The sequence below is a fragment of the Triturus cristatus genome, chromosome 3_2 (assembly GCF_964204655.1).
Source record: "Triturus cristatus chromosome 3_2, aTriCri1.1, whole genome shotgun sequence".
NCBI lineage: Eukaryota > Metazoa > Chordata > Amphibia > Caudata > Salamandridae > Triturus > Triturus cristatus.
In genome coordinates this window covers 698,498,229-698,513,991 of record NC_140584.1, presented here as the reverse complement: position 1 = coordinate 698,513,991, position 15,763 = coordinate 698,498,229, and the positions used below count along the sequence as shown (strand labels likewise).

General features: G+C 42.4%; 1 protein-coding gene across 5 annotated transcripts in view; it reads right to left on the bottom strand.

Annotated features, from left to right (window-relative positions):
* The window catches only part of HECW2 (HECT, C2 and WW domain containing E3 ubiquitin protein ligase 2), a 1,572,445-nt gene that overhangs the window by 261,055 nt on the left and 1,295,627 nt on the right, over positions 1 to 15,763 (bottom strand). For all 5 annotated transcript variants that reach the window (XM_085648759.1, XM_085648760.1, XM_085648761.1 and 2 more), the window contains one exon: positions 9,268 to 9,383. In XM_085648759.1, coding sequence (XP_085504885.1) covers positions 9,268 to 9,383 — 116 coding nt within the window. The remainder of the gene's footprint in view (positions 1 to 9,267; positions 9,384 to 15,763) is intronic.

Here is a 15,763-nt window from a genome sequence, read left to right as displayed (position 1 = left end):
ATTTTGGTACAGGTAGGTTACTGCTATCATTACAGTGGCCCGGTTGATTTCTGCATCTCGGTGGTAGTGAGAACCTCGTAACAAGTGCTTTAGTGATATGTCCCCAGAATCGCAGGATATTGAGCCGAAACTGGGATTCGAAGTTAGTTCGCCATTTTCCAAATGTAGCTACTCTGGCCACTAGGCAGCGTCTCTTCCTCATCTGCAGAAAAAATATGCAACGGTATAGATTGGGGGATTATATTCTAGAGTGGTTACCCCTCGCCCCATAGTGTCGTAATTATGGGACTCTGTGTTTCCATTCCTGGCAATTACTCTAACAAATCATTGTTCACAGGTTTCGTATCCGATAGGTTTAGCAGAGGCACTCGTGTCTACAACCTGAAGAACACATTTGTTGCTAAATTAAATCTCAATAGTGGTAAGGTGTGGTGTCTTGACAACAGGGAGTGAGATGAGTCAACACTAAGAGGGAAAGCAAAATATTTGTAGGCCACAAGTTCGATCACGGAGCGACAAACGTCATAGTTTCATCCTTCCTTGTTTGATTATATAGATGCCTGCCAACACACCTTACTTTTTGAGGCAAAAAGGATGTTAGTTCAGCTATTCACTACTTAAAATGTCTTCCCTTTCTTCTGTTGCAAGGTAATGAGGATAGTAAAGCCTGATTGTTTTCCTCCAAATGACTCTTCTAGTCTTATCAAACGTTGGAATGCATGAAAATTAAAACTTGATTGTTTTAAACAACTTGCTGCCACATTCTTTGTGCGATAAATGTCAGGTGCTGCTGTTATAGAACTAATTGGTAATTATTTTTTCTTTTCACTTTAACTGTATTTACATGGCACTACTTGCTAATTTGGCAAAATAACCAAAGCTACCCGTGGCAAGGCTTTGTGCGCAAATTAAATCACAGTAATCCCTACAGTCAAATGCACTAGCTATCCAATTGTGTGCTCCAAGGAAGAGGGCAGCCACTTGTATCCCCAAAAATTGGACCAGAAAAACCAGTCCTCCAGTACATAAACATTACTTGCTAATTTGGCAATATTGCATTGACGCCCCTCACAGCAGATTTGTTGCCTGTCTGGAGCACCCTAAACACAAGGCACAAAGAGATATGAGGTTTCTGTACTTTATTGCCATAAAACCGACTGAAACTGTAGTCAAGGAATACAGGAGGCTGCATGTCACCTAAGGGGTCCTAATCGCCCTGCACAACAAGGATCCCATGTCTTACCACTCCCATCTACGAAAGGCTAGGACTTCAGGCAGTCTAATTATGAATTCTTTATGCTTTTCACATATACTGAACATGCAGACTTTATTGATCATGTTGAATTTGCAAATTTTGAATCATAAATCTTTCATTTATATTTACCAGTCTTTTGGTGGAGAAAATGATAGATATTAACAGTGGGAAACGTTCGTGTGGATTTATTTATGATTTACAATTTGGAAATATACATGATGAATAAAGTCACAATGTTGAGTACATATGAAAAAGAATAGAGAATTATGGTTAGTGAAGGTGTTCAGTACAATGACAAATGTATGTGGGTCCCTAACCTCACTACCCTCAACAGGAAGCACCTCCACGTACTAAATCGGCAAGCCCTTGATTATTAAGTCTTCATTGAATTTCTAAAGGGAGCCCTGTCATTCTCTTCCTCCACTATGCCTGGCTCGCCACCTTTGAGCTAAAACAAAGTAGGCAATGCACTTCCACTGTCTTTGGAACCTGTCATCACCCTCCCTCTTGTGAAATGTCAAATTAGAGGCATTCAAAATGCATCCCACTTTCTTTTGTAATTGATACTAAGCCAAACCTGAGGATGACTATCAGAAGTAATCCTCTCAAGGATTTGCAGAGATTCCTATTTAAAGTTTGCATTATTAGACAATATATTTTCTCACATTACTTTGATCTTGAGGTTATTACCTACTCTGAGCACAGCTTAAAGCTCTCAATAGTTCCCTATATCTGTCCAGCCATTACTTTACAATTGCAATCCCTGAACTGATCAGCGGTCTTTACTGAAGTGGTGGTCTAGCAGTGAACAGACTATTCACCTGTTTCTAGTGCCTACTGAAAGAGCCTAACACATCACTATTTTACCACATAAGTCATTTTTAAGTCGAGCCTAGCCAGCGCATGCTCTGCAAGGCATGCTGTTTTGAGGTAGGGACTTGTAACTCCACCCACAATTGGCTTGTGTCATTGTCCACTGTAAACTGTGACTGTTCATTGACCAAAAGGCTTAGTAATCCCTCCTTTCTACCGCCTTGTCTCATTTTGTAATCTCCCATGGCGAATCCCTCCTTTCTACCGCCTTGTCTCATTTTGTAATCTCCCATGGCGACATCCCTTGTTACGTGTGTTGTTGCTCGGTAGGCTTTAATTACAGCCTCCAAGAACAATTTTCTTAAATAGCTTTCTCCTGCCTGCTAGGACATGCTCTCTCCTAACACTTTTTAAAAAAAAAATGATAGCACGCATTTACAACGCAATAAGTCTCGCATTTGCGAGAGTTTAAGCTATTGGCATTGTAAATGACAATGCCTTTTATTTATCTTTATCTAAAACAAAACGCAAATAAAAGGCATTCTCATTTACAATGCACTAGCTCAAACTCTCATAAATGCGAGACATATTGCATTACAAATGCTTGGTTTTCTGTTTTTGTGTTTTTAGTACTTCTATGTCAGGACTAGCTTGTTTAGACTGTATTTTGTCCAGTAAACCCTGTGAACTTTAAGCTACACATGCAATCCTACTCAAGACTTTAGCACGATTCTGCTGCTGAATGAAGGGCTCAGGGTCCTGATGTAGTAAGCCCAAATCGCAGGGTGAGCAATTGCAAACGGGATTTACTTTATGTACAAAACCCCTTTTACGAGTTGGGAAATTATTTCCTACTCATAAAATAACTTTTGTATTACTTTCCCAGTCACCCTCAAGATGGGACATGAAAGGGGTCCCCCTCTTAATTTTCTGATTTGGAAAGGAATGTATCGGTTGTGGTTGCAAACCATTGATGAGTTACTAACTACACAAGTAGGAGTGGTAATCAATTCGCAAAGCAGAAGGGGTCCTACTGTGTTGGAGGCCTCCACGTGGTGGTGCAGTGGGGGAGAAGGGCCCTACTTGATATACACCTTTCCATTCAAATCCATAAAAATATATTGGCCCTAAGCCTCAATGTCAATGCTCTGGTCTCAACAGACATTTTATAGATTAAATCAGTTTAAGGCATGGACAAGCCCAATCACTTTGGGAAAACTACACATTGTAGTTACTTTACCACCAATCTACATATAAAAGTTGTATTTATTTACCCGTTCTCTGACCTTCAATTGAAAGTAACATCAGAACTCTAAGTACCTTGCTAATAGGATACTGTGGTAAGCGCTTCCTTGCTGATACTGATTAGATTCAGGAGTAATAAGTGTGATATGTGCTAGTTTTCATCCACAGACCCCCCCAAATCATATCTTTGAAATATCATCAGATCTTATTAAAATGAAACTTCATGACTTATTTTTTTAAATAAAACGCTTATCTTCAGGTCCACAAATGCATCCCATTGCCACTGGACTCTGGACTGTGAATTTGTACATCAGTTATCATTTACAACCCAGTTCATGATTACCCTTCAAGGAGAGTCATGTTTAACCTCTGCTTCTGCATTAAACATTTTCGGATAGACCGTTAACCCAAAATAGTATATTGTATATACAAAATTAACTTTCAGTTTTTGCTGCTTTTGTCATATGAGACAATAGTGAAAAATAAGATAATGTATTGTTAAATGTGGAACACCACATCCGAGCTCAGGTAAGTGGTGAAACTTTGATAAAAGCCACTTCCTCGAAGACAATTGAAAGATAGCAACTGTGCCCCCTGCCTTGACAGTACCTCACCAGCGCCCTGAAGCCCATCAATCCTCAGCGCGACAGAGGAAATAGCATATAAAGGCAATCCAGACTCTTGTGTCTCCTGGCACTGAGGCATTCGACTGTGACTACCACCTACCCCATTGGCCACTTAAAAAGCCTGATGAACTACGATCCATGGATACAACCCACTTTTCAGTGGCGGCTCCTCCGCTATGGCGGAGAAGAGCGCCCCACTGCTTTTGGGCGGTGAAAAGGAAACATAACATTATGTTCATTTTGTTCACTCATATTGAGTTGCTGCCTTATGGAAACATTTGATTACCAGGTGTAAATTTCATACTTGTAAATGTCAGCATTTTATCTGCAACAAATCTGAGCCTGCTAGATTTTGATGGACAGCTGCTGCGGGACAGTGGTAGAGACATGTGTATCTTGCTTTGCACCAGAAGCCCTTCACTTTCTGACTTCATCGAAGTAAATCCAGCACTGCTAGCAGGTTGAAAATAAACTCCACAAAGTGACCACAAATAATCACATCTGCAAGTGAATACAAATTTGGCAAAGTACAAGCTGATCGAAATCAGTGAAGGTAAAAACCAATGCCAGTGAAATCAATTGGTAAAAAATAAGCATTTTCTGGTCTGGCTTTAATTTGATAATGATCTAGGCATGCTCAAATGCTGTTTGCATGTGTTACATAAACAATTGTTTTAATCACTTTAAAGTCAGACCAGTAAGCATTGCTAATAATAGAGAAAAATAGCATAAAAGGATTGCTTTCTACATTAAATGCTGAGAGGAGACAAACAATTAAATGTGACAGTGTTATGATTGAGTTTTTTTGGATGTAAGATAGTTCCTCATGCACTCCTAGAAGTGTTTCTAAGAGCGACAAATGATACACTAAACAACAAATTGCATGAGGTGAGAAAGAGCAACTTCTGTAGACACAGCCAAAGCACACTGTTGGAATGGGTTTGGAGTGTTGTCGGGTGGTGATTCCAATTATCATAGGTAATCTTGGAATAGCCACATGTAAGGGTTCTAAAGCAGGCAGTTGAAGCAGGAGAGATGGAGGGAAAGGCTCCTCCAAAGATCTTGTCCACAATGAGCAGGACTGGTGGAACATTACTTATTTTAACACTGACGAGGAGCGCCTGAGAGGAGACGGGCATCTTTTGACACCAGCCTCTCCTATACTGATCGTGCATATGGAATCTACAGCTCAGGGAAAGACTATTTTATTGCCTTTGAGGGACGATTTACCCCCGCGCTTCATGGGAGTTGTGCCCCGCATAGAGTGGGTTTTTTTAATGGCCACAGTGTTTTCAACTACTGCAGGTTACCTTTTAATGGTCACAGTAGCTCATGCATGTCAGCAAGGGTGGCTCGTGGTGTGGAGACGTGGAACCTCTATGGTGCATGCCCATCGCAACAATGAATAGCTCGTGAGTGGTAGCAGAGTTCCCACGGACGTGGGAATTCTGTGGTGTGCATCTGATTCAAGAGGGTCTATCGCCTCCAAATGCTGGACCTGAGCGACGTACATCCTGTTGGGAGAACAAGCTCTGTTTCCTGTAAAGAGTGGTGCGGAACAACGTATTGGCAGCCATTTTGAATCTTTGAGTTTTCTTTACATTGATCTCTATGAGTATTGCACTATTGTAGAGCGTTTCAACAGAAGTGATCGACTTGCTCATTTTGAAGGAGCATGTCAACTCGTCAGTTACCACCTCTCCAGTGGCAAACCCTAACATTGGGGCATCATGAGCGATCACGGTTCTTAAGCAAGGATTCTACAGTGATTGCCACACCAAGTCATACTAATTACTGTAAGTTGGCACTGTATGGATGCACGGTGATAGGCACACCTGGGAGCTTAGTGCCTTACGCTCTTACTTTAAGTTTTATTCGTTGTAAATACCGTTTACTGTTCGGTTTGACCACAGTCCATTGGTTCATGTGTTTTCCACACGTAAGAATGATGAGCTGACTCCTAGTATCAAAAGGTGGATGCAGGGTCTGAGCGAGCTTAATTTCCAGGTGGAGTACATTTTGGGCTTGGCAAATGTAGTTGCTGATTGCTTATACCGCCTACCAGTAGATGGTGAGTTAGGCAAAGAGTTGGTGGGAGTCCAGGTTGACCATTCTCGCCCGGTCTGTTGGATTTGTGAGAGTACACTGAAGGAGAGTCAGTGGGAAGCTGCAAAAGAGGAAGATGAAGTTGTGAAAGAGCTCAAGGAGTTCATTGTCAAGGGTTGGCCAAAGTATAAAGCTCTCAGAGGATTTGAGAGTATGAGGAATTAACTCAATTGGGTTGGTGGCGAATTGTACAGGGGAACAAGTTGGTTGGTTCCGCTAAGGCAATCTTACACATAAGGGTCATTTGGGGAGAACCCTCACTAAATCCAGGGTGAGAGAGTGGTATTGGTCGCCTAGATTGGATGGCCAGATTGAGTGTGTTGTCAAAGACTGCGATGCATGTGCGAGAAGTGATAACAGCAAAGTTGTCTCAAAGGCTCCGGTAGAGGTTCCCATTGAACCTTGGAGAAAAGTGGGCTCGGACTTTGCTGTTCCATTCCATCTTCTGCCTCCCATTGAATGCTATGTGATTCTTTTGGAGGATTACATGTCTAAGTGGGTTGTGACTTATTGTATAAGCTCCATTGACAACAGGGTGGTGGTCAACTTCTTGAAGGAAGAATTCCTTCAGGAAGGTATTCCACAAGAGCGTTTAACATATAATGGTGTTCAGTAAACATCTCACGAGATGAAGGAGTTTTTGAGCAGTCTGTCCATCACACATCTAAAATCGACATTGTATTCTCCACAGGCCAATGGTTTTGTGGAGCGAATGAACGGTGTGGTCAAATCCTGTGTGCAGAGGGCGATTATGACAAGAAGACCATTATCTGAGGTTCTGAATGAGGTGTGGTGGGCCTACCGAAATAAACCTAGTTCAGTCACATTCAAATTGCCATTCTTATGGATGAGGGGTCGTGTTGGTAATAGCAAGTTGAACCCTGCATATTTGTGTGGGAAAGGGCAAAGGATGGAACAGGTGCGAGGTGAGGAGCTGGGTGAGCTCAAAAGGAGGGGTTGGTGACTCAGAGAAAAGTATCAGGGGAACTACAAGCATTCTTATGATCTGAAGAACTGAATCAAGGATGTTGGGGAGAAAGTTCTGGTTAGGAACCAAAGATTTGTGAGGAAAGGAAAATCTAGCTACATGGGTCCTTGTGGTCAAGCTGAACAATGGAGCACATCCTGGTTGGTGAAATCTCATGTCAAAAGCTAGTGGGAACATCAATGGTCAGTGTTGGCAACTTGACTATGTAGCTTTTGACTCAGCACTTTGACGCCCTGGAAGGGGACATGTGAAAATCAAGTGGTGGGATGATTATGTGGTGCAAGAAAATACCAGCCAATATGCCTAGGACCATCCATGACATCAGAAAGTATCAATCCATATATTAAGATTATCTGCTGTTTTGAGTTACTTTTGTTTTTTAAGTGATTTGTTTTGGGGAGGGATGTGTATTGTAATCGGCTTGGAGTGTTAAAGGGTGGTGATTCTAATTATCATAGGTCATCTTGGAATGACGATGTAAAGGGTTCTAAGGTGAGCAGGTGAGCAGGAGAGCTGGAGGGAAAGGCTGTACTCAGTGGTTGGTGACTGGAATAAAGATCTTGTCCACATTGAGCAGGACTGGTGGACCATTACTTATTTTAACACACACTCTATATGTATTTTAAGGATTTGGGGCTGATTTAAAATCTTGGCTGTATGTATACTCCAGCACAATGGTGCCACATTTAAAAAAGGGTGGACATTAGGTTTAATCACGGTGGAGACTACTCCGTCTCTGTTGTAATTAAACCGCCCCAACAGCCCGATGGAGTAAGGACCTTTGGAGGCAGACCTCTAATTCCACCCACATGATTTAGATGGGCTGAATTAGAGTTCAGTTTTCACTGCCAATCATCGCCAGAAAAACACTGGCGGTAATGAGCAGTGAAAACTGCTAAATGCTCCCCTTGCCATGGAAGAGGTCTCCCATGGTGAGGGGAGCATTTTAATTTTTGTTTTCAAAAAGAAAATCCTCGTTCAGGATTTTCTTTTTAAAAATAGAAAAAAGCAGTTTGGTGCAGGGCTCTGTCATGTTTACAGAGCCCTGCATCAAACTGTAAACACCATTGACAGGAACTGCATGCCAATGCTTTAGAAATGACTGCCAGCTTGTTGGTTATTTTTAAGTTAGGTGGGCAGCATTCCGTCAGGGTGACGGAGTAATTTACTTCATCCCCCTGATGGAGAAATGAGCCACCCGCGTATAAATAAATTAGACCTGTGGTAACCATAGATTTTCCAGAAAACTGTGCTGTCAAGAGAGCCCTGAATGCAAAATAATTTCACTATTTTTAAACATTGTTAAATTAATTGGAGTGGTTGTCTTTAAAACAGGACTGTTCAAATGTTCACCTGTGTGGCACAACTCATGACTCTTTGCTTTAACTAGCAGGTTACAAAGACGTGTGTGTACCCTAAGAATAGTTCCCCTCACCATCAGGTTCCTCTGCTAGTAGGCAATGTGTGATTGATACAGACATGAGCCTCTTTTATTGGCCAACACTCCTACCTCTAGGGCTTATCATTGTACTATTAAGTCATTTGCAGACACTAGGATAACAACATTGGCCTGAAAATAATGCGGCTATCTCTAGCCAGTGAACTCATTTACTATTGCTGTTGCTCTACATAATGTTATTTTTAAAATAAGATACACGTTTATAAAACATGCCGGTTTTCTGTACTGACTTTTTATTAATAAATTCATAAGCACAGTCATGTCCATTTTCTCTCTCGATGAAGCATTTCCAGTACACATCTGGGAGATCAAAGTTAAAATTCTGTCAGTTAGAGTGTACCTGTGCAAAGGTCATCTACATAATATGAATTAACTTTATTACTTTTCAAGATATGAAAGCAAGTATTCTTTATTTTAGCTCCCAATCCTTCTGGCTCTGCATGCTTGGCAGCCATCTTGAAGCGGTTATGCCAGCAAGTCAAGTACATGCCTGATTCTGTGTGTCCTCTTTGTGAGGCTGAATTAATGATTTGTAACAGATGAGATATGTGAAGAACTAACCAGCAAACAGAGCCTTTTTGTGGAGAACTAAATGTAATAGTTACTCAAGACTTCCAAGTATTTCCACTGTAAACTCTGCCTCCTGAACAATTCCAAATATTTCTTGGGGTTCTGGGTTACACTTTAGGAATATTTCTCAGGCTCGGGTTTAGTAATAATTAAGCCTGCACATTTAAAATAAATTGCTTTCTACAGTGTGCTATTTTGTTCTCACCTGCGTTTGAGTGATGATAATCAACATCGTCTCCAGCTACTGGTCCTGTTCCTTCCATTGGATTAATGTGCTCTTCAGGGCGATCATTCGTCATTGTACGTCGAATGCTCTGATAACTAGAATAAAAAATCATGATTACATAAATACTGGAAAGTGCATTGTGTCTACAGACTTCCAAATGTATTGGTTGAGGTATTGATTTGTTAATCATTTCAGTAAAATGTTAATTGTATTACGTTCATATATAAGATTTTTATAAACAAGAAGTAGCAATTCAGTATACGGTGACAAGCACTATAAAATGTTCGTGCATTGCTCTTATGATTACACTAGATACAAAGAAACTTGTGAACAACAGTTCTGTTGAATGATTTTCACATTTCACTGCCACGTCTCAAGTGTTTTATAAATATATACATATCCACTGTATCACACTTTACCCTGGCATTCAATCCCAGAATGCATGTGGAGCACCTCAATTTTAGCTCCACCCTTACACGCCACAGAAGCACAATATATACGTGCACTTAGAACCATATAGGCTGTGTCTTAAAAGTATTAATGAGAAGTGAAGTATTCAAATGTATTGCTGAAATGCATTCACTGTAGAAACTAGCGATTCGTAAACGTGTGCACTCTAATATTTAGCTTAGATATGAGCGAAATTGTAGTTCTCATGCATATTTGCACTTTTGTCTTGAGTCGTTGCATTTATTTGAAAATGCATTGTATATTTAAGCATGAACTCATTTACCCATGTTTGCATTTAAATTGTTGCATTTTTTAGAAGGTATACGTACACATATATTCATGTATTCAAAGTACACATTTTAGTGTTTAACTGTGCTAATTTAACTAGACCTGAATTTGAAATGCATGTTTGCCTTGAATGTTCTCTCCTCTGCAAATGGAGTTTCAAGGCTTCAGTAGCTAGAGAAAGGAGTGATGTGTATTAGAGATAGTAAGCGCCGAGTACAAAATCTTGGCAGACATGTGAAGAGCTAATAAGCTGAAGAAGCTTCCTATTCATCGCATATCAGTAACGGTGTACTATCCAAGGTAGTGTGAATTTCCAGGTTTTGTGGGATGTGAAAATCTGAAGATGTTGGTACTGTGCAAAGTGAAGCCCAACACCATTGGTCCATGGAAGGGTGGGTGAGGATCGAATGATGAGGATGTATCTGTAAGCTTTAATTCAATCAATCAATCATGGCATTTATAGAGCGCACTACATACCCGTGAGGGTCTCAAGGAGCTGGGGGGTGGGGGAACTGCTACTGTTCGAAGAGCCAGGTTTTGAGAAGTCTTCTGTGGGTCAGAAGGTCTTCGGTCTGCCGCAGGCAGATGGGGAGGGTGTTCCATGTCTTGGCGGCAAGGTGGGAGAATGATCTGCCGCCGCCGGTCACTCTTCGGATGCGGGGGACGGTCGCGAGGGCGCGGTCTGCGGAGCGGTGTTGGCGGGTGGGGGTGTAGAGACTGAGTCGGCTGTTGAGGTACGTTGGTCTGGTGTTGTGGAGTGCCTTGTGTGCGTGGGTGAGGAGTTTGAAGGTTAGCCTCTTGTTGACAGGGAGCCAGTGTAGGTCTCTCAGGTGGGGTGTGACCGTCCTTCTTGTTTTGGTGGGGAGCCACTTGAAGATCCTGCGAAGCATGCGGAGGGTGTTGAAGCAGGAGGAGGAGACGGCGTTGACCTGCTTCGTCATGGAGAGGGTAGAGTCAAGGATGACCCCTAGGTTGTGTGCGTGGTCGGTAGGAGTTGGGGTTGTTCCTAGTGCAGTTGGCCACCAGGAGTCGTCCCAGGCCGAGGGGGTGGATCTGAGGATGAGGACCTCCGTCTTGTCCGAGTTCAGCTTCAGTCGGCTGTTCCTCATCCAGTCGGCGACGGCCTTCATTCCTTCGTGGAGGTTGGTTTTGGCGGTGTGGGGGCCTTGGTGAGGGAGAGGATCAGCTGGGTGTCGTCAGCATAGGAGATGATGTTGAGTTTGTGCCGTCGTGCGATGTGGGCGAGTGGTGTCATGTAGACGTTGAACAACGTTGGGTGGAGGGATGAGCCTTGGGGATCTCGGTGGCTTCGGAGTGGAAGGGGGGGGAGGCGGACGCTCTGTGTTCTGCCGGAGAGGAAGGAGGAGGTCCAGTCCAGGGCTTTCTCTTGGATTCCGGCGCCGTTGAGGCGTGTTCGTAGTGTGCGGTGGCAGACCATGTCAAAGGTGGCTGACAGGTCCAGGAGGATGAGGGCTGCGGTTTCTCCGTTGTCTAGCAGGGACCTGATGTCATCGGTGGCGGCGATGAGGGCAGTTTCGGTGCTGTGGTATAATTAATGTATACACTGTTAGAGTTTAGAGCAGATCCTTTTTCAGGTTGAGAGGTACAGACCTCTCTGCTTGCCCTATTCTTGAGAGTGTAAAGCTATATGCTAAACACTTGTTCCCATTTAGAGGATTTCTACTGAAATCTTCATTATGCTGGCACCTTCCTGCTTCTGCGATTTATCATTCTTAACCATCCTCAATCTAAACTCAGAGCCTTGATTAAATGACTTTAAGATTTATACATAATGGGAAAGCAGAGTTTGAGTTTTTTTTAAGGAACACCAACTTCTGTTTTCACCATTTGCACTTATGTGGCAGCGTCTGTCGCATATCTAATGCTATCAAACTGAACTTACTTTGTCGACTAAAGCTTCCTCTTAAAAAAATTCTGTAGCTAAATGATGCTTAATTTGCATTGATATGAACTGATTGCTAAACTGTAATAAAACCACCTAATTTATCCACAGATTCCTGGCCCTTATTGTGTGGTCAAATGTGCTACACAAACTTTGAACTGTTTTATTGAATGGTAATTCCTTTATCTCTCAGTCAACCACAAAGGAGCGTCGAATGATAACTGTAACCGCGAGCCAACGCACCATCAAGATGGTAACAGAGGATGGTTGGTTACTGAGGTAAAGAGATTGACGGTATCCCATTCTGAATTGGACAAAACCCGGTCTGAGTCCCTAAAGCCCACGTTTTGCATTGGAGGATTGGTGGAGTTCCAGCAGTTCGGGTGACACTTGTGACCAGGGAGGAGTGAATATTAATAGGGTTGAGCATTGCAATTCCTTATGTTTAGCTTGTGGAGTTATGTGGAGATTGTGTGGCCTGCTGCTGTAATGTTTTGAGTTGTCATGTGAGTGTAGAGCTAGGTGTGAAGAAGTTGAAGTTCTTATAGGGATCGACATAGCCTAAGATCCCGGCATGATATTAAAAAGTGTAGAAGACACTATATTGTAATTGTCTGCTAAGTTTTGTGGTACTCGTCGTGAGACGTCGTCAACGGCACAATTGAGATAGGGACATACATCTGTGTATGAGAGTAAGGTGTGGTTGATATAGTGGATCCTCCTGCACAAGGAGAAGCTCTATCAATCTGGGACATTTTCGCTGGTCAAGGTTTCACTTGAGTGTGTATCTGAGGGGAAATAACCTTTACAATGTGGTCATTACACCACAATACTTTTACAATGCGGTCGTTACAACGACCACGTTGTTAGTACGAGATGCATTTACATTGCAATTCTTTACAACAACTTCCACTAGGGGGCGCTGAGGTATTGGAAATGAATTCCAACACCTTCCCTACTGTTGCGCAAACTGGTGTAGGAATAGTAAATAATACTATTCCTAAGTCCAGTGCGCACCCTAGTGGAACCCGTTTTAAAGACTTGCGATGTAAATGCATCAGGTACTAACAATGCGGTCGTTGTAACGACCGCGTTGTAATAGCACACGATGTAATACATCACGTAGTAAAGTGCTATATTCGTATCTGAGTAGGTCGGAAAGTGTCACTCCAAACCATTTGTATTGTGTAATTGAATACTATTGATTTCTTTATTGGAGCTGACAAAGTTATTTGTTTGAATTTGCTTTGCGTTTTGCTGAAGTCACTTTGCGTTTTGTTTTGCTTACTTAGTGCTGAGAAGAGTGCGTTTGAGAAAAATTGTAAAGAAGGGTAAACTGCTGCAAGGAGTGAGGTTGACGTCACAGAGTGTCACACTGGGATTGATCAGTTGGTGCTGACCCGCACTGGAATTGGTTGTTTATGTCACAGAGTGTTGCGCTGGTATTGGTTGTTGATGTCAAACGAGAACGAGAAATGATTTCCTGGTTTGAGATAGAAAGATTTACTGTAATTGTTGAAAATGAAATTCTTAAGGCTGTACGAGATATGTTTAGGGGAGATGTGAGAATACCTATTCAAGAGGGAGAAGAGGCACCACCCCTGAAAATATGTCAGATCATTATATGACTATAAACGTGGGCCTTCACACGTACTTGGCTTAATCAATGGCATAAGGTCATGGAGAAAAATAGGTACATTGATGTTTCCACGCTATGGCACATTTAATTTGAGAATCACTGACAAGCTGAGAAGGATACTATATGAAATGAAGCCGCCTCGTAGACGTGCACAGTATGAAGCACTTAATGTTTGGGAGTGAGTATCTCATGTTAGGTAGATGGAAAGGTATCAGGGAAGAGCCAGAAAGGCTGATGCTAGGTGGGATGCAGAACAAAAGAAGTGGAGAACTGATATGATAGAGGGAGCTAGACTGTACCCTGTATTGATAAGCAAAAAAACAGAGAAAGGAAAGGAAGAGAAGAAAAAGAAGAAAAAGGAGGAAATGATATGGAGAGTGAGGACGAAGCCTGTAATAGTGATTCTAGTGACAATCTTTTGATCATGTTGTTGTCAGAGCATCCACTTCGTTACAATGAGACCCAATTAGGGGGGAATGAGTGGCACAGGTGCCAGTGAAACCCCAGGGGTAGCCATCCCACCATTCAACACAAGTCCTAATCAGACGGGAGAGAGCACAGGGATTAATCCTCCAATTAACCCTATCATTTTAAATGTATCAGACGCACTTACTGTCCCAGTTACTATTGGTCCTGCAGTTCCTCTGTATAAGCCTTTTTCAACAGGGAACACAACACATAATTTTGCAGTTCCTGCTGGGATGGGTGCCACAGGTAGCACACCTATGATCCAGAGAATGGGAGGATTACCTCAAGCTCTTTTAGTCCCGACTAAAGGGAATACCCCTTGTGCTGCAAGTGCAGATCCCACTATGAACTAGCCAGGATTCACCCCTACAGGAGGGTGTACTGGAAGATCACCGAATTATGACACGGTTTAGTTAAAGCCGCAAGAGAAGGTGCAAGTTCAGGACCAAGCAAAGAGGTACTACAGTCCCCAGTGAACGAAAATGCAGTGGATGTGGCAAAACTAAAACTAGAACTCGATTAAATGATTGGAAATTGGAAACGTTGATTTGTACCGATTAGATAGATAACAAGAGAGTGAACTTGTGTACATGTGTGAAGATGTTACCAAACGTGCAGGACAGGCTCATGAAAGGTTATCAAAATTGGCTCAAAAGTACAAGAGGCCACGTGTGAGCACTGATGGGGATGACATAACTAGCATTAGAACATCAGGAATGAGATTACGGATTAAGAAACGGATTGGTAGCATCTGATAATTGAGTGAACTAGATAAATGGGAAGGCAGATGGGCAAAAAAGAAGGAACAAAAGAAACCTAGAGGACAGCCACCTCCATCCACAGTGGCGGACAAGGGCACTACAGCATTTCTGTAAAGAGAAGTGCCTGGTTGAAGGTATGCCCTCTTCATTATCCTTCCTTCAGCACTTGCACTTTTCACTGGGCTTTCTCACCACAGGAGGCCATCTTGTTGTGCCTCGCGTCTCTCACTCATTAGCGCTCTAGTCTTTTTGTGCCGTCTTGCCTCAGACCACTATTTAATAGTACTCCCTTCGACACAGACCTACAGGGAAATACTACACTAAAAAATACACGCGTATAATACTTTCTATAGTATTAATTGCGGTTCACTCCCGAAACATAAAGCGGATATTTTTGACCTTCTGCTTAATAATCAGCCGGATGCGGTCTTTCTTACTGAGACCTGGCTACATGACAGCTCAGGCCCTTATGTAGCTGCTGCACTCCCAAAGAATTATTCCATTGTCAGAAAGGAAAGGCAACTAAAGACCGGTGGGGGTATTGCCATCATTTATAAAAGTCTGTTTGAATGTATATGTGAGGATCTTCCTATCACTGATTGCGAAGCTTCATTATTTAAAATCACACTTACACCCAAGTTCACTCTTTCGCGTAAATTAGTGTATCGTCCCCCTGGCCCAGCCGAACCATGGGCATCGTCCTTTCCTGACATAATAACCCCTTATGTTCTGAATGCCGCCAGTTTTACTATTCTTGGTGACCTAAATCTCCATCTAGATGACCCTACATGTACTGAAAGTGCTGCATTCATTACCGACCTGGAAGCAATGAATATCCAACTCCGCAATTCAGGTTCGACTCATGCAGCAGGTCACTTGCTAGGCCCTATTTTTTCAAACTTGCCCGATATCTGCTGCCCTCTAGCTCTCCCATTGTGCTGGTCGGATCATTTTGCTGTCACCTAA